At 50.0% G+C, this 26,724-nt stretch overlaps 2 protein-coding genes across 2 annotated transcripts in view; one reads left to right on the top strand and one right to left on the bottom strand.

Annotated features, from left to right (window-relative positions):
- Nucleotides 1–8,941, bottom strand: part of USP47 (ubiquitin specific peptidase 47) — an 80,236-nt gene extending 71,295 nt beyond the window's left edge. The window contains exon 1 of the mRNA XM_029059159.2: nucleotides 8,737–8,941. Coding sequence (XP_028914992.1) covers nucleotides 8,737–8,775 — 39 coding nt within the window. The 5' untranslated portion in view covers nucleotides 8,776–8,941. The remainder of the gene's footprint in view (nucleotides 1–8,736) is intronic.
- Nucleotides 8,942–19,833: 10,892 nt separating this feature from the next.
- LOC114810200 lies at nucleotides 19,834–26,216 on the top strand. The gene is made up of 2 exons (XM_029060941.2): nucleotides 19,834–20,411; nucleotides 24,321–26,216. Exon 2 carries the CDS (start codon nucleotides 24,348–24,350, stop codon nucleotides 25,869–25,871), a length of 1,524 nt encoding a protein of 507 aa, XP_028916774.1. The 5' UTR covers nucleotides 19,834–20,411; nucleotides 24,321–24,347; the 3' UTR covers nucleotides 25,872–26,216.
- Nucleotides 26,217–26,724: the final 508 nt, after the last annotated feature.

Genomic DNA, 26,724 nt, shown 5'->3' with positions numbered 1-26,724 from the left:
CCATTATCAGATGAACCTTCTCTTCCTCACTTCCATCATCTGATCCTCTAGACCGCGAGCCTCTTGTGGGCGGGAAGGCGTCTGTTTGCTGTTATACTGCACTCTCCCAAGGGCTTGGTTCAGTGCTACGCAGAGAGTAGGCCCTCAATAAATATGACTGAATGATCAACTTGACAAAACTGTGGAAATACAGATAAAACCAGCTTCCTCAAACAATGAGCACGGATGAAGCGTTCTGAAATAGGGCTGACGAAAGCGATTCCGGAACTCTTTACCAAATAACTCCCTTGGCAATTTTAAGGAAAAAAATTTTCTCGATCAACACTTAGCAAATTAATCTACTGTCTAGCCAAAACATTGAAAACAATTGAAACTTGACCTTAATCTAAATGATTCTATATGTCTTGCAGTTCATCCCCAGCAGCTAATAAAGTTAAGCATCCTGGCATCATATCTGTCTTCCAAAGGTGTTCCCTCTTCCGTCAACATGATTTTAATAAGACCAACAGAGAATACAGGCCCTAGGGACAGGGCATTTTCGAACTGTTAAAAGTTGACAGGGCAAAGAGAATCTGCATAGAACTGTCATTTTTGCCTCATCTGACAGACAAAAATCCACCATTTCCTCTACTCCCATCAATAGCGGCTCAAGGTTGAGATAGTCCCGACTCTCATTTTTCTCCCTCGGCATTGCATTCTGCAGTCCGCGACTTGGCCAAATTGGGGCGACACCCATCTGAGTCCTGCTTTGGCAGGAAGGCTCGAATGATATCACCTGCGTCATCTAAGGATCTCAACTGTGCCAGAGGACCAATGCAAATGGAGCATAAATAAAAATGGGGTTTGATGGGTCTTTTCGGGAGACGATAATGTAATTCTGAGTGTCAGGTTCTCACTTCATTCGCGGGGGGCAGGGCTCGAATGATTAGAAGCAATGTTTGCTGTGTTTTAAAGAGAAATCGGGAGGGGAAAAAAAGAAGAGATACAATCGGCCTTGCACCAAAGCACAGATAACCTGCTGAAGAGGAGGAGATCTAAGTCTCTCGCTTAAATCTACGAGGATAACATCACTAGGCTTCAGGCACTCCGAGGAGGACCCTGGAAGATGAGTCTAACCTTACTCCCTCACTATCAAAACGAGTAAAGAACCCCAATGCCTGACCCGCGGCTCCCTAGTTTTGAGGAACGGACAAAGGTGTCCGGTAGACCCTTGCGTCTCGGACCAGAAAGGATCAAGATGAAATTGGCTAAGACAATTTCGGCTTGGCTTTAAAGCACTCAACCACCTCGCCCACTCCTACCTCACCTCACTGCTCTCCTTCTACCACCCAGCCCGCACCCTTTGCTCCTCTAATGCCAACCTTCTCTCTCTACCTCCATCTCGGCTACCTCGCCACCAACCTCTCGCCCACGTCCTGCCTCTGGCCCAGAACGCCCTCTCTCCTCTGTCCTGGAATGCCCTCCCTCACCTCCGCCAAACTCTCTTTCCCGCTTCAAAGCCCTGCTGAGAGCTCACCTCCTCCAGGAGGCCTTCCCAGGCTGAGCTTCCCCTTTTCCCTCTGCTCCCTCTCTGACACCCTCTTCACTTCCCCTCAGCTAAGTCCCCCTTCCCCCCCACTTCCCTCTGCTCCTCCCCATCTTCCTTTCCCTCCCCTCAGCACTGGGCTCATTTGTATATATTTTTATTACACTATTTATTTTGTTAATGAGGTGTACATCCCCTCCATTCTATTTATCATGATTATGTTGTCCTGTTTTTGTCCGTCTGTCTCCCCCGATTAGACAGTGAGCCCGTCATTGGGCAGGGATGGTCTCTATCTGTTGCCGAATTGTCCATTCCAATTGTACAGTGCTCTGCACATAGTAAGCGCTCAATAAATACTACTGAATGAATGAATACCAGACATTGACTCTCCCCCCAGCCCTTCAAAGCCTTATTGAAGGCACGTCTCCTCCAAGAGGCCTTCCCTGACTAAGCCCCTCTTTTTCTTTTCGTCCATCCGACTCACTCCCTTTCTCATTTCTGCTCTCAGCTCCCCCAGCCCTTCCGTCACATTTCTCTAATTTTATTTATTACTGTCTGCCTCCCCCTCTAGTCCGTAAGCTTGTTGCGGGCACGGAATGTGCCTGTTTACCGTTTATCCTGGACGCTCCCAAGTGCTTAGTACAGTGCCCTGCATAGGGTAAGCGCTCAATAAATACGAGTGACCGACTTTAGAGAGATGAGGTTTTGAACGAACCCCAAATCTACACCAGCTTAAACATCACACTGGGTGTTAAGCACTTCCTACAGGCCCGGCACTGTACTAAACGCTGGGGTCGATACAAGATCCATCGAGTCACACATATTTCCTTTCCCACATGGGGTTCGGGGTCTGGAGGAAAGGGAGAACCAGTATTAACCCTCCTTTTACGGATAGTGGAAGGGAGGAAATTTGCCCAAGGTCACCCACAGCAGGGAAGTGGCAGAGCTGAGAGGAAGACCCAGGCGTTCTTACACTGAGGCCCACGCTCTTCCCAGGGGTTGTGTGCGCTTCCTGATGGACAACAAGTAGCAAAGGTGGGCTGCGTCTACATCTCTCTCTCTTCCCAATTAAAAAGCAAAATATCACAAGAGGATGGTCTTTGAATGCTATTGGTATAACTTGCTTTTTTTTGTTCTGTTTTGCCGTCTGTGTCCCCCGATTAGACCGTGAGCCCGTCATTGGGCAGGGATTGTCTCTCTCTGTTGCCGAATTATGATAATAATAACAATGGTATTTGTTAAGGGCTTACTATGTGCAGAGCACTGTTCAAAGTGCTGGGGTGGACCCAGGGTAATCAGGTTGTCCCACGTAAGGTTCACAGTCTTCATCCCCATTTTACAGATGTGGTCGCTGAGGCCCAGAGAAGTGAAGTGATTTGCCCACAGCCCCGCAGCTGACAAGTGGCACGGCCGGGATTCGAACCCATGACCTCGGACTCCCAAGCCCGGGGTCTTTCCACTGAGCCACGCTGCTTCTCATTCCAAGCGCTGAGTACAGTGCTCTGCACATAGTAAGCGCTCGATCAATACTATTGAATGAACGAACGAATGACGTCTTGCCCAAGGCATTCCAATCCACGGAAACCATCGATGCTTAACGGGCTCTTCTAATTTTTTTTCCCCTGCCAAACCGAACTTGACTCCTTCAGGGAGGGATAAAAAAGAAAAACTTGACTTCTTCAGGGAGAGAAATAAAAAAGAAAAACCCACAACCCCCACCGGTTAAAAATACCCAGCTGAATGCACTAAAGACCTTTATCAAGTCAAAAGGCCTACTATTTATATAGCTTAAAGGTGGAATGGCCGGTGCCAGGTTTTCCCATTAGTCACCCACTACTCCGGTGACGGAAGACTTACTTTGGATGGACTCCACTGCTCCGTAAATACTCCGGTCCTATTTCTCTACATGGAATTTGGGAATAATGATGATGGCATTTCTTAAGCGCTTACTATGTGCCGAGCCCTCTACTGGTTTCCAAATTTCCCATTTTTGGGCAGGCTGAGGTCACGGGCAGAACGGCCGGCTCGACTTCCCCACGGCTCCAGGGTTGGGCACTGGCTCCGTCCATCCAGGAAAGCACATTTATTATTATTATCATCATCATCATCATCATCAGAGCTCTTCTACTGCAAAAAGAAGCCCTCGAACTTCCCGCCTAAGAGCCTGGTGCCCGGGCTTCCCCAAACCGAGGCGAAGGAGGGCAGAAGGGTTCTGAAACAGCATGGCCCTAGCGGATCGGACATCGGCCAAGGAGCCAGAGGACCTGGGTTCTAATCCTGGCCTCTGTCGCTCGCCGGCTGCGTGACTGTAACAAGTCACTTTGCTTCTCTGGGCCTCAGTTCCCTCACCTGCAAAATGGGGCTTCAATACCTGTCCCCTCTACTTGGACTGAGAGTCCCGTGTGGGAGTTGGTGAACTTGGACCTTCTCCCAGCGCTTAGTACAGGGCTCGTCACCTAATAAGCGCTTAAATGTCATGAATAAAAACCAGCGCGGCTTAGTGGAAAGAGCCCGGGAGCCAGAGGATGTGGGTTCTAATCCCGCCTCCGCCATTTGTCTGCTGGGTGACCTGGGGCAAATCGCTTCACTTCTCTGTGTCTCAGTTACCCCATCTGTAAAATGGGGATTAAAAGTCAGAGCCCCATGTGGGACAACCTGAATACCTTGCCTCCACCCTTGTGCTCAGGACAGTGCTCGGCACATAGTAAGCGCTTAACAAATACCATCATAATTACTAGAGAAGCAGCCTTAGTGAAAGAGCGCGGGATTGGGAGTCGGAGGACGTGGGTTCTAATCCCGCCTCCACCACTAATCTGCTGTCTGACCTTGGGCAAGTCACTTCACTTCTCTGGGCTTCAGTTACCTGTAAAATGGGGATGAAAAGCGTGAGCCCCACGTGGGACAACCTGATTACCCCTGTATCTACCCAGCGCTTAGAACAGTGCTTGGCATATACTAAGCGCTTAACAAGTAGCATTACTGTTATTACGATTTTTATTATTAAAAGAGCTGCTGGGTCGGGGCGAAGCCTGAGCCGCCCTCGGCAAACCCCTTTCCCTGCCAGAGAAGCAATGTGGCCTAGTGGGAAGAGCCCGGACCTGGGAATCGGAAAGTTGTGGATTCTAATCCCGGCTCCTCCCCTTGTCTGCTGTGGAACCTCGGGCAGGTCACTTCACTGGGCCTCCGCTCCCTCAGCTGCAAAATGGGGCTCGAGACCGGGAGCCCCAGGTGGGACAGGGACTGCGTCCAACCTGCTTTGCCTGTATCCACCCCGGCACCTAGTACAGTGCCTGGCACACAGTAAGCGCTTAACCACTACCATCATTATGACGATGATTATTACTACCCAGTCTGGCCAGAGCTGGGTACTTGTACTTCCCAAGCACTTAGTACAGTGCTCTGCACACTGTAAGCGTTTAATAAATGATTGAATGAATCTGCGGCGGGGCTGGAGCTCGTTGACGTGACCGCGGGGCAGCTTCGGCCCCCAGCCTCTTGGCCTGCCCACCAGTGCTTGGCACATAGTAAGCGCTTAAAACCATGCAATATTAATGATGGCATTTGTTAAGCACTTACTATGTGCCCAGCACTGGTCTAAGTGCTGGGGTAAATACAAGGCTATCCAGTTGTCCCACGTGGGGCTCACAGTCCCAATCCCCATTTTCCAGATGAGGTAACTGAGGCCCAGAGGAAAAAATAATAATAATACTGATATTTGTTAAGCGCTTCCTCTGCGCCAAGCACTGTTCTAAGCGCTGGGGTTGATACGAGGTTGTCAGGCTGTCCCACGTGGGGCTCACCGACTTCATCCCCATTTGACAAATGAGGTCACTGAGGCCCGGAGAAGTGAAGAGGCTTGACCAAAGGTCACACATTTGACAAGCGGCGGGGAATCCACGACCTCTGACTCCCAAGATGTGCTCTTGCCACTAAGTCCTTATGATGATGATGATTATGATCATTACAATTATGATTATTATGAGTCCCTTTTCTCTCTCTCTCACTCACAGTCCCCTGTCCCCATTCCCCCTCAGAGAGATTGGTTTTGAGAAGCAGCGTGGCTCAGTGGAAAGAGCCCAGCCTCGGGAGTCAGAGGTCGTGGGTTCTAATCCCGGCTCTGCCACTTGTCTGCTGTGTGACCTTATAGCAAGCCATTTAACATCTCTGTGCCTCAGTTCCCTCATCTGTCAAATGGGGGATGAAGACCGTGAGCCCCATGTGGGACAACCTGTTTACCTCGCATCTCCCCCAGCACTTAGAACAGTGCTGGGCACATAGTGAACACTTAAATACCATCACTATTATTATTATTTTTACTTCACTGCTGTGTGCCTCAGTTCCCTCATCTGGAAAATGGGGATGAAGACTGTGAGCCCGGCATGGGACCACCTGACTACCTGGTATCTATTCCAGTGCTGAGAACAGCGCTGGGCATGTAGTGAGTGCTTAACAAACACCATCATCATTATTATTATTTCACTTTTCTGTGCCTCAGCGCTTAAAACAGTGCTTGGCATATAGTAAGTGCTTAACTAACACCCTCATCACGTCACTTCTCTGGGCCTCAGTAGTTCCCTCGTCTATAAAGGGGGGATGCAGCCTGTGAGCCCCACGTGGGGCCACCTGGCAACCTCCTATCAACCCCCGCGCTTGGGGCAGTGCTGGGCACATAGTCAGCGCTTAACAAACACCCTCATCACCACCCTCATCATCATCAGAGAAGTAGCGTGGCTGAGTGGAAGGAGCCCGGGCTTGGGAGTCAGAGGTCATGGGTTCGAATCTCCACCTCGCTGCTTGCCAGCTGTGTGACTCTGGGCAAGTCACTTCACTTCTCTGTGGCTCAGTTATCTCATCTGTCAAATGGGGATTAAAAACTGTGAGCCCCACGTGGGACAACCTGATCACCTTGTATTCCCCCAGCGCTTAGAACAGTGCTTTGCACATAGTAAGCACTTAAATACCATTATCATTATTATTATTATTATAAGACATCAGGCCTCTGGGCCTTAGTTCCTTCATCTGTAAAATGGGGCTGCAGCCTGCAGGCCCCACGTAGGACCCCCTGCCCATCTCCTAGCAGCCCCAGCGTTTGGGGCAGTGCTGGTCACATAGCGCTTAGCAAACACCCTCCTCCTTATTAAGATTAAGACGTCACGCCTCTGGGCCTCAGTTCCCTCATCTGTAAAATGGGGCTGCAGCCTGCAGGCCCCACGTAGGACCCCCTGCCCATCTCCAACCAACCCCAGCACTTAGAGCAATGCTAATCACATAAACAGCGCTTAAACACCCTCCTCCTCCTCCTCATTATTATTATTATAAAGCCATCACTGCTCTGGGCCTCAGTTCCCTTATCTATAAAGGGACCCCCTGCCCACCTCCTACCAACCCCAGCACTTAGGACAGTGCTGATCACATAGTCAGCGCTTAACAAACACCCTCATCACCATTATTATTATCATTATTAAGATGTCACGCCCCTAGGCCTCAGTTCCCTCATTTATAAAGGGACCCCCTGCCCACCTCCTACCAACCCCAGAACTGAGGGCAGTGCTGATCACATAGTCAGCGCTTAACAAACACCCTCCTCCTCATCATTATTAATATTATTATTTTTAAGACGTCATGCCCCGGGCCTCAGTTCCCTTATCTATAAAGGGACCCCTTGCCCACCTCCTACCAATCCCAGCGCTTGGGCCAGTGCTGATCACATAGTCATTCAGCGCTTAACAAACACCCTCATCACCATTATTATTATTAATACTATTATTATTAAGATGTCACGCCCCTGGGCCTCAGTTCCCTCATTTATAAAGGGACCCCCTGCCCACCTCCTAGCAACCCCAGTGCTCAGGGCAGTGCTGATCACATAGTCAGTGCTTAACAAAGACCTTCCTCCTCCTCATTATTATTATTATTATTATTATTATTAAGATGTGACGCCCCTGGGCTTCAGTTCCTTCATTTATAATGGGACCCCCCTGCCCACCCCCTACCAACCCCAGCGTTTAGGGCAGTGCTGATCACATAAACAGCGTTTAAACACCCTCCTCCTCATTATTATTATTATTATTAAGCCGTCACTGCTGCAGGCCTCAGTTCTCTTATCTATAAAGGTCCCCCCGCCCCCATCCACCTCCTACCAACTCCAGCGCTTGGGGCAGCGCTGATCATAGTCAGCGCTTAACAAACCCTCTCCTCCTCATTATTATTAATATTAAGATTACGACGCCAGGCCTCCGGGCCTCAGTTCCCTCGCCTGTAAAATGGGGCTGCAGCCTGCAGGCCCCACGTAGGACCCCCCTGCCCACCTCCTACCAACCCCAGCGCTTAGGGCAGTGCTGATCACATAGTCAGCGCTTAACACCCTCCTCCTCCTCCTCATTATTATTATTATTTATTGTTAAGTTGTCACGCCCCTGGGCCTCAGTTCCCTCATCTATAAAGGGACCCCCTGCCCACCCCTTACCAACCCCAGCGCTTAGGGCAGTGCTGATCACATAGTCAGCGCTTAACACCCTCCTCCTCATTATTATTATTATTTATTGTTAAGTTGTCACGCCCCTGGGCCTCAGTTCCCTCATCTATAAAGGGACCCCCTGCCCACCCCCTACCATCCCCAGCGCTTAGGGCAGTGCTGATCACATAGTCAGCGCTTAACAAACCCTCTCCTCCTCATTATTATTAAGATTAAGCCGTCACTGCTCTGGGCCTCAGTTCCCTCGCCTGTAAAATGGGGCTGCAGCCTGCAGGCCCCGCGTACCCCCTTGCCCAGCTCCGACCCACCCCGGCGCTCAGGGCAGGGCCGATCCCATAGTCAACGCTTCAACACCCTCCGCCTCCTCCTCCTTAATATGATTACGACGTCAGGCCTCCGGGCCTCAGTTGCCTGGCCTGTAAAACGGGGCTGCAGCCTGTAGGCCCCCCCGCCCACCTCCGCCCCACCCCAGCGCTTAGAGCAGTGCTGATCACATAGTCAGCGCTTCACAAACACCCTCCTCCTCCTCCATATGATTACGACGTCAGGCCTCCGGGCCTCAGTGGCCTGGCCTGTAAAATGGGGCTGCAGCCGGCAGGCCCCACGTAGGCCCCCCTCCGACCCCAGCGCTTAGGGCAGCGCTGGGCACCCGGTCAGCGTTTAGCAAACACGACGACGACGACGACGACGACGAGGAGGAGGGTGTGGGCGTCCCGGTCCGGGCCTGCGGCCTCACCTCGTTGGGGACGAGCCTCTTGTCGTCGGCGGGCACCATGGCTGCCCCGACCACCACCAGCGCCACCACCACGGGGGCGGCGGCCGCGCCTAGGCCCGGGCGGCGGGGGCGGACAGCATGGGCGCGGGCCCGCGCGGGGGAGGAGCCCGGCGCACACACTGAGCGGACGATAGGACCGGCCCTAAGCTTCCCTCAGACGCTGGCGGCGGCGGCGGCGGCAGCGGCGGCAGGGGGAGGAGCCCCTGCGGAAATGGCGGCCGCTCTTCTCGCGAGACTTCGGCCGCGGCCGCGGCGGCGGGAGGCCACGGCGCCTGCGCGCGGCGCCGACGCTCATTGGCCGGCGGCGGGGGCGGGGCGCGCGGGCCGCCTCGCGCTCCCGACTCTGGCTTGAGCGCGCGCCGACGGCACCCGCCGTCCTAAGCACCTGCGGGGCGCGCGACGGTCACATGCACGGAGCGCTTACTGCCTGCGGAGCACTGTACTGAGCGCCTGGAAAGGAAAAGGCACCCACCGATATTTATTCCACTCATTCAGTGAGCGCTTACTGTCTGCGGAGCACTGTACTGAGCGCCTGGAAAGGAAAAGGCACCCACCGATATTTATTCCACTCATTCAGTGAGCGCTTACTGTCTGCGGAGCACTGTACTGAGCGCCTGGAAAGGAAAAGGCACCCACCGATATTTATTCCACTCATTCAGTGAGCGCTTACTGTCTGCGGAGCACTGCACTGAGCGCCTGGAAAGGAAAAGGCACCCACCGATATTTATTCCACTCATTCAGTGAGCGCTTACTGTCTGCGGAGCACTGCACTGAGCGCCTGGAAAGGAAAAGGCACCCACCGATATTTATTCCACTCATTCAGTGAGCGCTTACTGTCTGCGGAGCACTGCACTGAGCGCCTGGAAAGGAAAAGGCACCCACCGATATTTATTCCACTCATTCAGTGAGCGCTTACTGTCTGCGGAGCACTGTACTGAGCGCCTGGAAAGGAAAAGGCACCCACCGATATTTATTCCACTCATTCAGTGAGCGCTTACTGTCTGCGGAGCACTGTACTGAGCGCCTGGAAAGGAAAAGGCACCCACCGATATTTATTCCACTCATTCAGTGAGCGCTTACTGTCTGCGGAGCACTGTACTGAGCGCCTGGAAAGGAAAAGGCACCCACCGATATTTATTCCACTCATTCAGTGAGCGCTTACTGTCTGCGGAGCACTGTACTGAGCGCCTGGAAAGGAAAAGGCACCCACCGATATTTATTCCACTCATTCAGTGAGCGCTTACTGTCTGCGGAGCACTGTACTGAGCGCCTGGAAAGGAAAAGGCACCCACCGATATTTATTCCACTCATTCAGTGAGCGCTTACTGTCTGCGGAGCACTGCACTGAGCGCCTGGAAAGGAAAAGGCACCCACCGATATTTATTCCACTCATTCAGTGAGCGCTTACTGTCTGCGGAGCACTGCACTGAGCGCCTGGAAAGGAAAAGGCACCCACCGATATTTATTCCACTCATTCAGTGAGCGCTTACTGTCTGCGGAGCACTGTACTGAGCGCCTGGAAAGGAAAAGGCACCCACCGATATTTATTCCACTCATTCAGTGAGCGCTTACTGTCTGCGGAGCACTGTACTGAGCGCCTGGAAAGGAAAAGGCACCCACCGATATTCATTCACTCATTTAGTGAGCGCTTACTGCCTGTGGAGGACTGTACTGAGCGCCTGGAAAGTAAAATTCAACAACCGATATTCATTCCACTCATTTAGTGAGTGCTTACTGCCTGTGGAGCACTGTATTGAGCGCCTGGAAAGCACAGTTCAGCAACCAATATTCATTCAAACATTTATCGAGCCCCCTACTGTCTGCGGAGCAATGTATTAAGCGCCTGGAAAGTTCACTTAGGCCACCAATATCCATTCACTCATTTATTGAGCGCTTACTGCCTGTGGACCACTGTACTGAGCGCCTGGAAAGTAAAATTCACCAACCAGTATTCATTCACTCATTTATTGAGCTCTTACTGCGTGTGGAGCACTGTACTGAGCGTCTGGAAAGTTCACTTTGGCCACAAATATTCCTTCACTCATTTAGTGAGCGCTTACTGCGTGTGGAGCACTGCACTGAGCGCCTGGAAAGTAAAATTCAGCAACCGATATTCATGCAAACATTTATTGAGCGCTTACTGCGTACGCAGCACTGTATTGAGCGCCTGGAAAGTTCACTTCGGCCACAAGTAGTCATTTACTCATTTATTGAGTGCTAACAGCCTGCGGAGGACTGTATTGAACGCCTGGAAAGTTCACTTTGGCCACAAATATCCATTCACTCATTTAATAATAATGTTGGTATTTGTTAAGCGCTTACTATGTGCAGAGCACTGTTCTAAGCGCTGGGGTAGACACAAGGGAATCAGGTTGTCCCACGTGGGGCTCACAGTCTTCATCCCCATTTTACAGATGAGGTAACTGAGGCCCAGAGAAGTGAAGTGACTCGCCCACAGTCACACAGCTGACAAGTGGCCGAGCCGGCATTCGAACCCATGACCTCTGACTCCAAAGCCCGGGCTCTTTCCACTGAGCTACGCTGCTTCTCTGCTCATTTACTGAGCGCTTGCTGCCTGTGGAGCACTGTATTGAGCACCTGGACAGTAAAATTCAGCAAACATTTATTGAGTGCTTACTGCATGCGGAGCACTGTATTGAGCGCCTGGAAAGTAAATTTCAGTAACCAATATTCATTCATTTATTGAGCGCTTACTGTCTGCGGAGCACTGTACTGAGGGCCTGGAAAGATCACTTCGGCCACAAATATTCATTCACTCATTTATTGAGCGCTTACTACCTGCGGAGCACTGTACTGAGCGCCTGCAAAGTAAAATTCACCAACCGATATTCATTCACTCATTTATTGAGCGCTTACTGCGTGCGGAGCACTGTACTGAACGCCTGGAAAGTAAAATTCACCAACCGATATTCATTCACTCATTTATTGAGCTCTTACTGCGTGCGGAGCACTGTACTGAGCGCCTGGAAAGTAAAATTCAGTAACCAATATTCATTCATTTATTGAGCGCTTACTGTCTGCGGAGCACTGTACTGAGCGCCTGGAAAGTTCACTTCGGCCACCAATATCCATTCACTCATTTATTGAGCGCTTACTGCCTGCGGAGCACTGTACTGAGCGCCTGGAAAGTACAAGTCAGCAACAAATATTCATTCATTCATTCATTGAATCCTCGACTCGGACGCTCATTGGCTGGCGGCGCCCAGTGGGCGGGGCCAGGGCGCGCATGCGCGGGGCGCGGAAGGCTAGTCCTGCACTCAGTCCTATTGATTAATTATCATGTTGGTATTTGTTAAGCGCTTACTATGTGCCGAGCACTGTTCTAAGCCCTGGGGGAGATACAGGGTCATCAGGTTGTCCCACGTGAGGCTCACAGTCTTCATCCCCATTTTCCAGATGAGGTCACTGAGGCCCAGAGAAGTGAAGTGACTCGCCCACAGTCACCCAGCTGACAAGTGGCAGAGCCGGAATTCGAACCCACGACCTCGGACTCCCAAGCCCGGGCTCTTTCCACTGAGTCACGCTACTTCTCAGTCAGTCGTTCAGAGTCGTTCAGTGGAAAGAGCCCGGGCTTGGAAGTCAGAGGTCATGGGTTCGAATCCCGCCTCCAGCTACACCACCTGTCAGCTGTGTGACTGTGGGCAAGTCACTTCACTTCTCCGGGCCTCAGTGACCTCACCTGTAAAATGGGGATGAAGGCTCTGAGCCCCATGTGGGACAACCTGATTACCTTGTATCCACCAGAGCTTAGAACAGGGCTTTCATTCATTCAATAGTATTTATTGAGCGCTTACTATGTGCAGAGCACTGTACTAAGCGCTTGGGATGAACAAGTCGGCAACAGATAGAGACAGTCCCTGCCGTTTGACGGGCTTACGGTCTAATCGGGGGAGACGGACAGACAAGAACAATGGCACTAAACAGCGTCAAGGGGAAGAACATCTCGTAAAAACCGATGGCAACTAAATAGAATCAAGGCGATGTACAATTCATTAACAAAATAAATAGGGTAACGAAAATATATACAGTTGAGCGGACAAGTACAGTGCTGTGGCGATGGGAAGGGAGAGGTGGAGGAGCAGAGGGAAAAGGGGAAAATGAGGCTTTAGCTGCGGAGAGGTAAAGGGGGGATGGCAGAGGGAGTAGAGGGGGACGAGGAGCTCAGTCTGGGAAGGCCTCTTGGAGGAGGTGATTTTTAAGTAAGGTTTTGAAGAGGGAAAGAGAATCAGTTTGGCGGAGGTGAGGAGGGAGGGCGTTCCAGGACCGCGGGAGGACGTGACCCAGGGGTCGACGGCGGGATAGGCGAGACCGAGGGACGGCGAGGAGGTGGGCAGCAGAGGAGCGGAGCGTGCGGGGCTTTGCACACAGGAAGCATTTAACAAATATTATTATTATTCAATCATTTATTGGAAAGTACACTTCAGTCACCAATAGTCATTCAATCATTTATTGAGCGATTACTGCGTGCGGAGCACTGTATTGAGCGCCTGGACAGAACAATTCGGCAACCAATGTTCACTCAGTCACATTTATTGAGCGCTTACTGCATGCGGAGCACTGTACTAAGCGCCTGGAAAGTACAAGTCAGCAACCGATATTCATTCAGTCATAATAATAAGATTAATTATGGTATTTGTTAAGCGCTTACTACGTGCAGAGCACTGTTCTAAGCGCTGGGGTAGACACAGGGTCATCAGATTGCCCCACGTGGGGCTCACATTTTTTAATCCCCATTTTTATAGAGGAGGTAACTGAGGCACAGAGAAGTTAAGTGACTTGCCCAAGAGCACACAGCAGACAAGCGGCGGGGCGGGATTAGAACCCACAGCCTCTGACTCCCAAGCCCGGGCTCTTTCCACTAAGCCACGCTACTGAGCACTCGCTGTGAGAGGAACACTGTACCAAGCGCCTGAAAAGTACAAGTCAGCCACCAATATTCATTCAATCATTTATTGAGCGATTACTGCGTGCAGAGCACTGTACTAAGCGCCTGGAAAGTAGAATTCAGCTACAGATATTCATTCAGTCATATATTGAGCACTTATTGCGTGTGGAGCACTGTACTAAGCGTCTGGAAAGTACGGTTCAGCAACAACTATTCATTCATTCATTCCATCATACTTATTGAGTGGTTACTATGTGCCGAGCACGGTACTAAGCGCCTGGAAAGTACAAGTCGGCAATAAATATTCATTCATTCATATTTATTGAGCGCTTACTGTGTGCAGAGCATTGTACTAAGCGCCTGGAAACTACAAGTCGGCAATAAATATTCATTCATATTTTTTGAGCACTTACTGTGTGCAGAGCACTGTACTAAGCGCCTGGAAAGTACAAGTCAGCAATAAATATTCATTCATTCATATTTATTGAGCGCTTACTGTGTGCAGAGAACTGTACTAAGCGCCTGGAAAGTACAAGTCAGCAACAGAGACGATTCTGTCATTCAATTGTATTGATTGAGCGTTCACTGTGGGCAGAGCTCCGTCCTAGGCGCCTGCAAAGTACAATTCAGCAACAAATAGAGTCCATTCATTGAATCGTATTTATTGAGCGCTTACTGTGTGCAGAGCACTCTACTAAGCGCTTGGAAAGTACAATTCGGCCACAAAGAGAGACAACCCCTGCCCACACCAGGCTCACAGTCTAGAAGGGGGGAGACAGACATCAAAGCAACGAAACAGTAGCATCGATACAAAGAAATAGAATTATAGATATGGACAAATCATTAATAAAAATAAATAGAAAAATATGTATGGCTATTCACCAGTGTTGTGGGGCGGGGAAGAGGGGTAGAGCAGAGGGAGGGAGGAGGGGCGATGGGAAGGAGGAGTGGGGGGAAAGGGAGGGCTCAGTCTGGGAAGGCCTCTTGGAGGAGGTGAGCTCTCAGTAGGGCTTTGAAGAGGGGAAGAGAGTTAGTTTGGCGGAGGTGAGGAGGGAGGGCATTTCAGGACAGCAGGAGGATGTGGCCCAGGGGTCGACGGCGGGACAGGCGAGAACGGGGGACGGTGAAGAGGTGGGTGGCAGAGGAGTGGAGCGTGTGGGGTGGGCAGAGGAAAGTGAGAAGGGAGGAGAGGTAGGAAGGGGCAAGGTGATGGAGAGCCTCGAAGCCTAGAGTGAGAAGTTTTTGTTTCGTGCGGATGTCGATAGGCAACCACTGGAGATTTTTGAGGCGACGGGTGACATGCCCAGCGCGTTTCAGGGCTGCGTTTCAGGTTAATTCCACCCCCACTCCCCCAGGCCAGAGAGGGAGAAGCTTCAGCCTGCAATGAACCCAGGGTGGAGGGCTCCTTCTCAGACTGGCTCCACCTCATCCAGGGCTAGAGAGGGGGTAGATGCAGAGAGAGAGCACGGGCCTGGGGGTCAGAAGGTCATGGGTTCTAATCCCTACTCTGCCACTTTTCCGCTGTGCAATCTTGGGCAAATCGCTTCACTTCTCCGGGCCTCGGTTCCCACACCTGTAAAATGGGGATTAAGGCTGTGAGCCCTATGTGGGACGGGGACTGTGTCCAACCCGATTATCTTTATCTACTCCAGTGCTTAGAACAGGGCCCGGTACCTAGGAAGTGCTTAACAAATACTATTATTATAATAATATAATTATATAATATATTTTAATTATTAATTATAATAATTATAATTATAGCCATAATTTATTTTAACGTCAGTTTCCCCCACGAGACTGTAAGCTCCGTGTGGACAGGGACCGCCTGATGTACTCTCCCGAGCGCTTAGTACAGTCCTCTTTAGACTGTGAGCCCGTTGTTGGGCAGGGGTTGTCTCTGTTGCCGAACTGTACAGTCCAAGCGCTTAGTACAGTGCTCTGCACACAGTAAGCGCTCAATAAATATGATTGAATGAATGAATAAATATTCTGCAATTAAATAAAATTAAATATATAGATTAAATACATTAAATTAATGAATTAATAAACGGCATACTTTATTTCATCATCATAATCGATAAATATCATCAATTGAGTGATCGATTAGTGTCATCCTCAACTCTTCTCTTTCAGCTCTCACATTATCAACTGCTAAATCCTGCCAATTCTTCCTCCAAACACTTCCAGGACCCTTCTTCCCTTTTCCTCCACTTGCTCATCATATCAGGGTCAGACTACCGCACCAGGAGCCTCACTGTTCTCCCTACCGCCAGCCTCTTCCCACTCTGATTTTTTATTCCACGCTCCCGCCAGGATCATCTTCCTTAAACATGCCTCAGCATAGATTTCTCCACTCTTCAAAAACCTCCACTGTACCACCCACTTAGTACAGTGCCTGGCACCTATGAAGCACATAACCAATACCCTTCTTATTATCTCTTTCTGCATCCAACATCAAAGATCAAAGAGAAACTCCTTACCATTGACTTCAATCAAAGCTCTCTACCGGTTTTCTCCATCTTATCAGTTCTTTTCGCCTGCTCTTCTCTCTATAAGCCTGGAACTCCCCTCCCTCCTCCGCTAAATTCACCAGATCTCACTCTCCTTGCTATCCTCACTGCCCTCCTCAAATTCCACTTTCTCCAACAAGCCTTCCCTGATTAATTCCCAACACTCTGCGTCACATATACACAGTAGCCTCCCTTAAAAGTGATGCATTTATTGCCACCCTCATCCCTTATGAATCCTCAACTGTACCTTCAATTATTTAATTGATTCCAATACTTCACATTTTTTTGGTCCAATCCCGATCCTTCTTTTTCTCAGAGTCCACTATTGTAAATAGTTTGTATGTCCGTCTTCTACCTTAGATTCTAAGATTCTCTGGGGCAGGAAATCAGATTTTGCTGCAATTTAAATTTCCCAACTGCTTACACCTGTGTTTTGTGCTCGGTAGGTGTTCTTTAAATGCTATCGCTACTACTAATTGTGGTATTTGTTTAAGCGGTTACTACATTCCAGATACTGCACGAAGCGCTGGGGTAGATACAAAATAACCGGGTCGGACACAGTCCCTGTCATAGGGCTCAGAGTCTTAATTACCACTTTGCAGATGAGGGAACTGAGGCCCAGAAAAGTTAAGCGGACTTGCCCGAGGCGGAGGCAGGATTAGAACCCGGGTCCTTTGGAGGCCCAGGCGCTTGATCTATCTAGCAGGCCACGTTGCTTGTCTACCACTATCATTTCTACTGTTAGTCCTAATAATAATAGTTGTGATTAAGCGCTTGCCGGGGTCTGAGCCCTGTACTGAGTGCTGGGAGAGAATGGAGAGTTGGGAATTAGATATTGCCGAATTGTACATTCCAAGAGCTTAGTACAGTGCTCTGCACATAGCAAGCGCTCAATAAATACTATTGAATGAATATGGCCCTTCACAGGTACTGCCATCAGCAAAGACATTTAAGACTTCTCTTATTCATTCTCAGAATGGTTCTCTCAGAGTAAGAAGTGCAGGACCGAAGAAGTTCTGAGCTCCACCTTCCTCTACCTCGCTGAGAAATGAGACCTCAGGGGAAGAGGCAAATAGGAAAAGTTGGTGGAGAGTAAGGGGGCAAGCTGAGACACATTCGGCTTCAAAACACACTCCATGTCTTTTATTTTATTTTTATTATCGAGTCTATCTCATTCTATAGTATTTATTGAGCGCTTACTATGTGCCGGGCACTGGACTAAGCACTTGGAATGGACAGTTGGGCAACAGAGAGAGACCATGGATGATGCCTCTGGCTGTGGAGGGTTTGCCATTGGACTGTAAAATCGCAGTGGGCAGGGAACGGAAAATCAGCTCTGTTGAGTCAGAACCTCATCTGACTGTGAGCCCGTTGTTGGGCAGGGATAGTCCCTCTCTGTTGCCAAATTGTTCATTCCAAGTGCTTAGTACAGTGCTCTGCACACAGTAAGCGCTAAATAAATACGATTGAATTTACTCTTCTCCCTCTCTCTAGCACTTAGATTTGTGCCCTTTAAGCACTTGATAGTCACCCCTCCTTAAACCCCACAGGACTTATGTCTGTATCTGTAATTTAAAATAAATTTAATGCCTGTCTTCCCCTCAAGACTGTAAGCTCGTTGTGGCAAATACCAACTCTGCTGCATCGTTCTCTCCAAAGTGCTCAGTACAGTGCTCTGCATGTGGCCAACCCTCAATAAATATCATTGCTACCAATAAATATCACCAACTCTTGCTGTTCTTTCATTCATTCATTCATTCAATCATATTTACGGAGCGCTTACCGTGCGCAAAGCACTGTCCCAAGAGCTTGAGAGAGTAAAATATGACAACACACAGTAAGCGCTCAATAAATACGATTGAATGAACAAATAGACACATTCCTGCCCACAGCGAGCTCACAGTCTAGAGGGGGAGACAGACATTAATATAGATAAATTGGTAAATAAATAAATATTATTGTTAGCAGTGAAGCAACAGCAGCTTAAAGAAGCACTCTCCCATGCTAGATTTGGCGTGGAATTTCCAATTTTAATGCCTTTTTTTTTTCTGACCTGAATACCGTGACTCTAACCCAGCGCTCAACACAGTGCTTGGTACGTAGTAAATGCTTACCACAATCATTATCACTGTTACTTGCTGGCAGATGGGCAGAAGCGTTCTGGCAGCCTGTCCTAGGGGGTCTAGCTACCCAAGGAGGGAAAATCGGATTTTAAGGGGCTGATCTCCCTTTCCACAGGTGTGAACTGAGACCCCGAGAGATCCAGTGATTGGCCCAGGGTAGCTTGTCTTGAAACAGCCGTCGGCGGGGCCGGATCCTCGGGCCATTGAAGAGGCACGACCTAGCTGGTAGAGCCCGGGCCTGGGAGTCAGAAGATCACGGGTTCTAATCCCTGCTCCGCCACCTGTCTACTGTGTGACCTTGGGCAGGTCGCTTAATGTCTCTGTTCCTCGGTTCCCTCATCTGTAAAATGGAGATTAAGACCGTTAGTCCCGTGTGGACCAGGAATTGTGTCCAACCCCATTATCTTGTCACTACCCCAACACTTAGAAAAATGCAGGGCCCATAGTGAGTGCTTAACAAATACCATTATGATTATTAATAATAATAATGTTGGTATTTTTTAAGCACTTACCATTTGCATAGCACTGTTCTAAGCATTGGGGTAGATACAGTGTAATCAGGTTGTCGCACGTGAGGCTCACAGTTAATCCCCATTTTACGGATGAGGTAACTGAGGCAAAGAGAAGTGAAGTGACTTGCCCACAGTCACACATCGTCTCTCAATCAATCACTGGGAGAGTGCAAAACAACAGAGCACGGCCTAGCCGATTGAGCACGAGCCTGGGAGTCTGACGGTCATGGGTTCCAACCCCGGCTCCGCCACTTGTCTGCTGCGTGGCCTTGGGCAAGTCGCTTCATTTCTCTGGGCCTCAGTTAACCTCATCTGTATAATGGGGATGAAGATGGTGAGCCCCATGTGGGTCAGGGACTGTGTCCAACCCGATTTGCTCGTCCCCAGCGTTTAGACCAGTGCCTGGTACATAGTAAGCACTTAAATACCTGGATTATTGCCTGGTACATAGTAAGCACTTAAATACCTGGATTATTTTCATTAACAGAGTCGGCTGCCCAGTCCGGGGGCGTGGGGCTGTTCTTAGGGGAGACCCTGAGTTGAAGAGGAGATGAGGATGGAATGGGGGGCAAGGGGCTGGACAGGGACCCCCCCCCCCCCCACCAACCCCGGGGCCTGCAGATCCAAGGCCAAACCCTGGGGCCCAAGACCACAAGCCCCACGTGGGTCAACCTGATTACCCTGTCTCTACCCCAGCGCTTAGAACAGTGCTTGACACCTGTAAACGCTTAATCAACACCATCATTATAATTATTAGTATTCCGGCCCCTGCTGAGCCCTGACCCCGCCTTCCTCCTCGCTGACCCCGGCGTCCCCCTCCCTCGCCGCTGACCTCTGCCCCTGCTGTAAACGCTCAGTCCAGGGTTCTGCACCCAATAAGCGCTCAATAAGTACGACGGAATGAATGAATGAGCCCGCCCTAGCCGGGCTCCTCCCCCGCTGCCCCCGCCCCCTTTGCTGACCCCGCCCCGGCCTTCCGTACGTCTTTTGTACGGCCTTCCCTCCAACTCTTCGTCCATCAGTCGTCTGGCTTTTCGTCCGCTCCTTCGTCCATTCCTTTATCTAGGCCTTCCAGTCATCTCTTCGTCCATTCTTCGTCTGGTCTTCCGTCCACCTCTTCGTCCACCCTTTTGTCTAGACCTTCCATCCACCTCTTCGTCCATCCCTTCATCCATCCCTTCATCTAGGCTTTTCGTCTAACCTTTCGTCCACCCCTTCGCCCGGCTTTCCGTCCACCCTTTCGTCCACCTCTTCGTGCGTGTGGAAGGCCTGCGGCGGAGCCAGCCGGGACCGGTTCTTCCTCCCCCACCTCCCTTTCGGGACCAGCAGGTGCCCGGGGGTCACCAGGAGTCACCCAGTCCCCCAACCACCCCCTACCTACCCCCGACCGGTCACCTTCCCGCGGACTCCTCCCCGCCGAGGCCGACCTCGGGGCCGTGGCCCTCGCCCGTGCCCAGTGGTTCTCGAAGCCGAAGGCCACGTGTGTCTGTCCCCAGGGAGACCACCTTGCCACCCTCCCAGAAGGTGCCAAGGAGCACCAGAGAGGACCCTCTGCCGGACAGTGGACAGACGTCCCGAGGACCAGGTGAGGCGGGGCTGGGACTGGGCTAGGTGGGGGTGGGCCGGGTTGGGTTGAGGTGGAGCTGGGCAGGGGTTGGGATGAGTTGGGGCTGGGTTGGGATGAGTTAGGGTGGGCAGGGGCTGGGCTAGGTGGTGGAGGGTTGGACTGGGTTGGGCTGAGTTGGAGCTGGGCAGGGGCTGGGCTGGGATGAATTAGGGCTGGGCAGGGGCTGGGCTAGGTGGGGGCTGGGCTGGGCTGGGATGAGTTGGGGCCCAGCTGGGGGTGGGCAAGGCTGAGTTAGGGCTGGGCAGGGGCTGGGCTAGGTGGGGGGGAGTTGGACTGAGTTGGGTTGAGATGGAGCTGGGCAGGGGCTGGGCTGGGATGAGGTAGGGCTGGGCAGGGGCTGGGCTAGGAGGGAGGTAGGCTGGGATGTTAGAGCTGCTTAGGGGCTGGGCTTGGAGGGCTAGGGGTGGGCTGGGTTGAATTGGGGCTGCGCTTGGGGTGGGCTGGGCTGGGATGAGTTAGGGCTGGTGGGCTGGTGGGCTGGGGGGGAAGTGTTGAGACTCTGCAGGTGCTAGGCTGGGGGGCTGGTCTGGGATGAGGTAGGGCTGGGATGAGTTGGAGACTCCACAGGGGGTGGGCTGAGGGGCTGGGGGTGGGCTGAGATGAGTTGGGGCTGGGCAGGGGCTAGGCTGGGGGCAGAGGGGATGGGCTGGGATGAGTTCTATTGTATCAACTCCGGTGCTTGGCATGGGCTTGCCACTTAACAAATACCACAATCATTATTTTAAATGACTAAGTTGTGTTTTGGACCACACTTGCAATGTCCAACCTGACCACCTAGTTTCTATCTTGGGGCTTAGAACAGTGCTGGGCACATAGTAAGGGCTTAACAAGTACCATCATTATTAATTATGGTTATTAGTATTTCTCTTAGCATTATTAGTACATATGAATCCATTTTTGCTGAAGTGAAGACCAGGGTTTTCTCTTCTGCTCCCTCAATTTCTCAACAATAATAATGGTAATAATATTTGTTTAGCACCTACTTTGTGTCAAACCCTCTGCTGAGTGCTTGGGTACGTACAAGCGAATTAGATAAGACAGCCTGGACAGACGTACCAGCCGAGGCCACTAGCGAAGACCACTAGCTCAGCCCAAATTCTTATATGTATGCTTTGGTTAACTATTCTTCTTTTTTATGGTATTAAGCACTTACTATGATCTAAGCACTGGGGGAAGTAATAATAATTATTATTGTGGCATTTATTAAGCGCTTACTATGAGCCAGGCGCTGGGGTGGATATAAGCAAATTGGGTTGGACACAGTCCCTGTCCCACGAGGGGCTCCCGGCTCAGTCCCCATTTTACCGATGAGGTAACTGAGGCCCAGAGAAGGGAAGCGACTTGCCCAGGGTCACACGGCACCCACATGGATTAGAATCCATCACCTACTGACTCCCAGGCCCTTGCTGTATCCCCTACACCGAGGTAGAAACAGGAAGGGCTAGTAAAAAGTGAACTTTGAGTGAAATAGAGCTATGGAATTAGCTCTACAGTTGCAAATCCTGACAAATATGATTGCATTAGGATTTTGAGGAATCCCAGGGGCAAACTTCCAGGTAAAGTAGAGGGCATTTTAACTGAAGGACCTCACGTGTGTGCATGTGTGTGTACATGTCCGTACATACATGCGCCTGTGTCAGCCTGGCTCTGAGAATCACTGAGGGTTTCTTAGGAAGCAGCGTGGCATAGTGGATAGAACACGGGCCTGGGAGTCAAAAAGTCATCGCGGCTCTGTCACTTGTTTGCTGTGGGGCCTTGGGCAAATCACTTCACTCCTTTGTCCCTCAGGTAACTTCGTCTGGAAAATGGGGATTGAAAGTGTGAGCTCCCTCATGGGACAAGGACTGTATCCAACCCGGTTTGCTTGCTTATATCCACCCCAGTGCCTAGTACAGTGCCTGGCACGTAGTAAGGGCATAACATATACAAAAGTTAATAATAATAATTATAGTATTTGTTAAGCGCTTACTGGCACACAGTGCCAAGCACTGTTCTAACCACCGGGCTAGATGCAAAGTAATCAGGTTGTCCCACGTGGGGCTCACAGTCTTCATCCCCATTTTACAGATGAGGTAAGTGAGGCACAGAGAAGTTAAGTGATTTGCTCAGTCACACAGCAGACAAGTGGCGGAGGTGGGATTAGAACCCATGTCCTCTGACTCGTAAGCCCGTGATCTTTCCACTAAGCCACACTGCTTCTCAATTATTATCATCATATAACACATCTCATAACAATGATTATCATTCAAATCTTTTTCAGCCTGGTCTGATTTATTTTAATTGGAGCAGTTCGACCAGGTCAGCCATCCTCCAACCTGCGCTTGCTGTTGGCCAGACACTCTGCTCAAGTCCTTACACTCTGCCATTTCCCTTAGCCGTAATTTATTTCAGTGTCTCCCTCCCCCTCTTGACTGCTAGCTCCTTGTGGTCAGGGGTCCTGCCTTCTAACTGTATAATAATAATGAATAATTATGCATTTGTTAAGTGCTTACTATGTGCTAGGCACTGTTCTAAGAGCTGGGGTAGATACAGGTTAATCAGGTTGGACACAGTCCCTGTCCCACGTGGGGCTCCCAGTCTCGGACCCCATTTTACAGATGAAATCACTGAGGCACAGAGAAGTGAAGTGGGTTGCCCAGGACCACGCAGCAGACAAGTGGAGGAGCCAGGATTAGAACCTGTGACCTTCTGACTCCCAGGCCCGTGCTCTATCCTCTACGCTGCTTCTGCTGTATTAGTTTGGAGCCATGATGCTATATTGGTTTTCTCAGCATGGCCTAGTAGAAATAATAGGATTCATAATAATAGAGACTGATGATTGACTAACAATTGATTGATGGCTGGTCCCCAAAGAGTCTCAGCAACTCAGGCCCCGGGGGAGATCTATCCTCCTTGGATTGCCTGTTTACCTGGCTACTCTGGGGTGGATCATTTCACAATTTCCGCTTTTGCTCAAGGCCAGACCAGTCAGAACTGTATTGGAAAATCCCAGCCTCAGTACTTGAGTGGGAGAAAGGTGTGAGGAGTGAAATCAATTGATCGATCAATCGATGGTATTTACTGAGCGCTTACAATGTGCAGAGTACTGTACTAGGTGCTTGGAAGAATATAATACAACAGAATTAGCAGAGAAGTTCCCTGCTCCTCAGGTGCTTACAGTCTAGAGAGGAAGAGAAAGAAACCTAGGAGCAGTGTGGCCTAGTGGAAAGATCACGGACCTGGAAGTCAGGTCTTTATTGGCAGGCCTAATCCCGGCTTTGCCGCTTGTCTGCTATGTGACCTTTGGCAAGTCATTTCACTTTTCTGTGCTTCAGTTACCTCCTCTGTAAAATGGGGATTAAGACTGTGAGCCTCAGTGGGACATGGACTTTGTCCAACCTAATTAGCTCATCTCTACCCCAGTGCTTAGTACAGTTCCTGGCACATAGTTAACGCTTAACTTTAAATTTTTTAATATCATTTTTAAAAAATCCCAGTTCTTCCACCTGCCTGCTGCGTGACCTTAGCTATTTACTTCACTTCTCCATGCCTCAGTTTCCTCATCTGTAAAAGGGGGACTCAATACCTGATCTCCCTCCTACTTAGGTGATGAGCCCCATGTGGGACAGGAACTGTGTCTGACCTGATTTACCTTATCTACTCCAGCGCTTAGTAAGGTGCTAGACATATTATTTTAAAAAATTCTCTTTATTTCTCTCGATACTGGCTCTGAAGAGCATCTTGGTGGCTCTGATTTGTGACAGAATAGGAGTATGGTTCATAGTTGCCAAACACTCGCTGATTTCCCAGCCTAACCCTGCCTCTACCTATTGTTGAAAAAGTTACAGAAATGAGTTTACAGTTCTGTCTTCTTTTTTTTTTTCCCAGCTCTCCAGTCGGGCACCAGACACAAAAATGGAATTCCTGTATCTTCTTGGAAACTCTGATGAGCTCAAGGAAAACTCCCAGAAATATCAGAAGACAAAAAAGCCCAAAAATGTTCATGTGGCTGGTGCGCTTAAGCAGACCGTGCCTGAGCTGTGTGAAGAAAAGGACCTTATGAAGCCTTGTTTGGAATACCAGGGGCTGTTGAAGAATGTTTCAAATATTTCCAGTCTCATGGCTCGCAAAAAGAACAAAAAGTTTAAAAACAAGCACTGTGGGGATGGGTCAGAAGATCTAGATCCTGCTTATTCCACCCAATGCAGTGGAGAGAACCAGGCGTTTTCTTGTTCATCTGCATCTGAAATTGGCAAGAAAACAAAGAAAGACAAAGGTCGCCGCAAAGTCTGTCCAGAACAACCATCAGACGCGGCTTCCAGAAGTGTTTGCAGAAGCCCCCAGGCCCCTAGAAAAAGCCCCGGGGACCAGCCGAGACCTAGAGGGTCCAGTGTTGGCCGTCTCCCGAGTCCAGAGTTTGGTGAGGGGAATGCAGGCCCTGCAGGAGGGGGTGGTTCTTCTCAGACCCTGTATCAGCATGGGGGCTTTGAGTCCGTTCTAGACCAATTAGCTGGTGGGACGATGACAGGTTTCAAGAAGCCATGGAAACCGCACAAGGAAGCATCTGTCCATGGGGTGTCGGGAATCCCCTCCCCTGAAACAGACAGCTGTCGGAGCGACACAGATCTTCTTTTGTCTTCCGCTCCCACCGGCCCGGAATTTCACAGTGACGGCTCGGGAGATGAATTGAGTGTGCGGGGCCCCAAGGCAAAGAGACTGTCTCGGAGAAGGAAATCCAGAACCGAAGAGACTCCTGATCGCCCTGATCTCAGCCAAGAGGTTTTTGTAGTTCAGGAGTCTTTTGTCCCAGGGCCTGTCCCGAGGAGTCTGGACCTCTCCCAGTACTTCCCAAGTCTTCCGTCGTCCAGAGCGAGCTGTGGGAGACAGTGTGACCGATCCATCCCCTCTAGAGAGGTTTCACGGGAGAGACCGCCATTGCCTTCAAACGATGAGGAAGCCCAGAAACTTGAAGGCCTTTTTCTGAATCATTTTAAAACCCGAAAGAAAAAAAAGAGCCAGGTAGCAACACAGGAAAAGGCCAGTCAGACAGAGAACTTCTTTAGTTCTCCAGCCCTGTCCACCTTCTTGCTCTTTAGACAAAGAAAACAGGAGGCAGAGGAAAAGCCCTTGGATTTGCGTGTGCCGGGAAGGAGAGAATCACTCTCCGCGGGCAGCGCTGGGGCCTCGCCAGGGCCTAGGGAGACCACGTGCCTCCTAGAAGATGAGCCTCCCGGTTCAGAAATCCTCCTCGTTGGCGAGAGCAGGAAGGACACCTGCCGTCAAGCCCGGCCGCGAAGAGCCGGCAAGAGAAGATATGTCCAGACGCTACTTAATTCTTCCTTTTACTTCAAGATGAAAGGTGAGCCGGGCACTAACGTATCCAAGGAGCCTCTGGTCAAGTCGAAGGTCAAAATAAAAGCAAAGAGCAGTTCTAAATGATTTTTCGGAAGTTGTATGGAAAGATGTACCGCGCAGGTTTCCGAAGCACAGTTATCCAATTCACATGTTTGGGTGCCATTTAGCGTTATCGACCGGTGGTGCTTGTGGAGCACTTTACTGGGTGCAGGGGATTCTACTAAGCGCCTAAAATGTGTGTGTGGTGGGGGTTTTTATACCTTAATAGTTTGTTTTCTTGCAAACACAAAAAGGGAAGGGAAATGAAGCAACCCATTTGTGAGGCTAGCAGGGAGATTTCAGCAAAAAGAGATACTTCAAAACAAATAACCGTATTTTTGTTGTTAAGTCAAGTACACAGAATTAAAGTTACTGTTCGCTCTCCAGAAATCCTCTTCAAGCTATCACACTCTTTCATTCTGGGTCACCTCATTAAGGCAAACTGTAGTGTAAAGCTTTTCCCAAACTCCCTTGACAAACAGCTGTCAACACTCAACCTACAGATAATGTAAGAAAGAACCTTTTATCTACTTCTAACCAATAGCTTAATGAGCTGTTTTAGGGAGGGAAATTGCTTGCCTATATCAGTGTTTACCTAGTTGTCCCCAGTTAATGCGTCGGTGGCCATTTATGCAACCTCATTAATATAAGTTCCAGTACCGAAGATGTTTTCCCCAATACTTTACCTTGTAACATTAAGGATTCTGTTCCCCGGCTTATTATATTTCCTGTTTTTTTTGATTAACGGATGTAACGGTGATGATCGGGTTGAAAACGTGGAGGAAGAGGCCCTCTGGCCTGTATTTGCAGCCAACATGAAAATGATTCTAACTCTCAATGACTGTTCTCTGGTGAACAAACTTTCCCTTTCACCTGAGATTCCAGCCGTGATGCGTTG

The sequence above is a fragment of the Ornithorhynchus anatinus genome, chromosome 3, assembly GCF_004115215.2.
Source record: "Ornithorhynchus anatinus isolate Pmale09 chromosome 3, mOrnAna1.pri.v4, whole genome shotgun sequence".
In the NCBI taxonomy this organism is placed as follows: domain Eukaryota; kingdom Metazoa; phylum Chordata; class Mammalia; order Monotremata; family Ornithorhynchidae; genus Ornithorhynchus; species Ornithorhynchus anatinus.
Note: the sequence above shows the minus strand (reverse complement) of the source record. Positions and strands in the feature narration are given on the sequence as shown.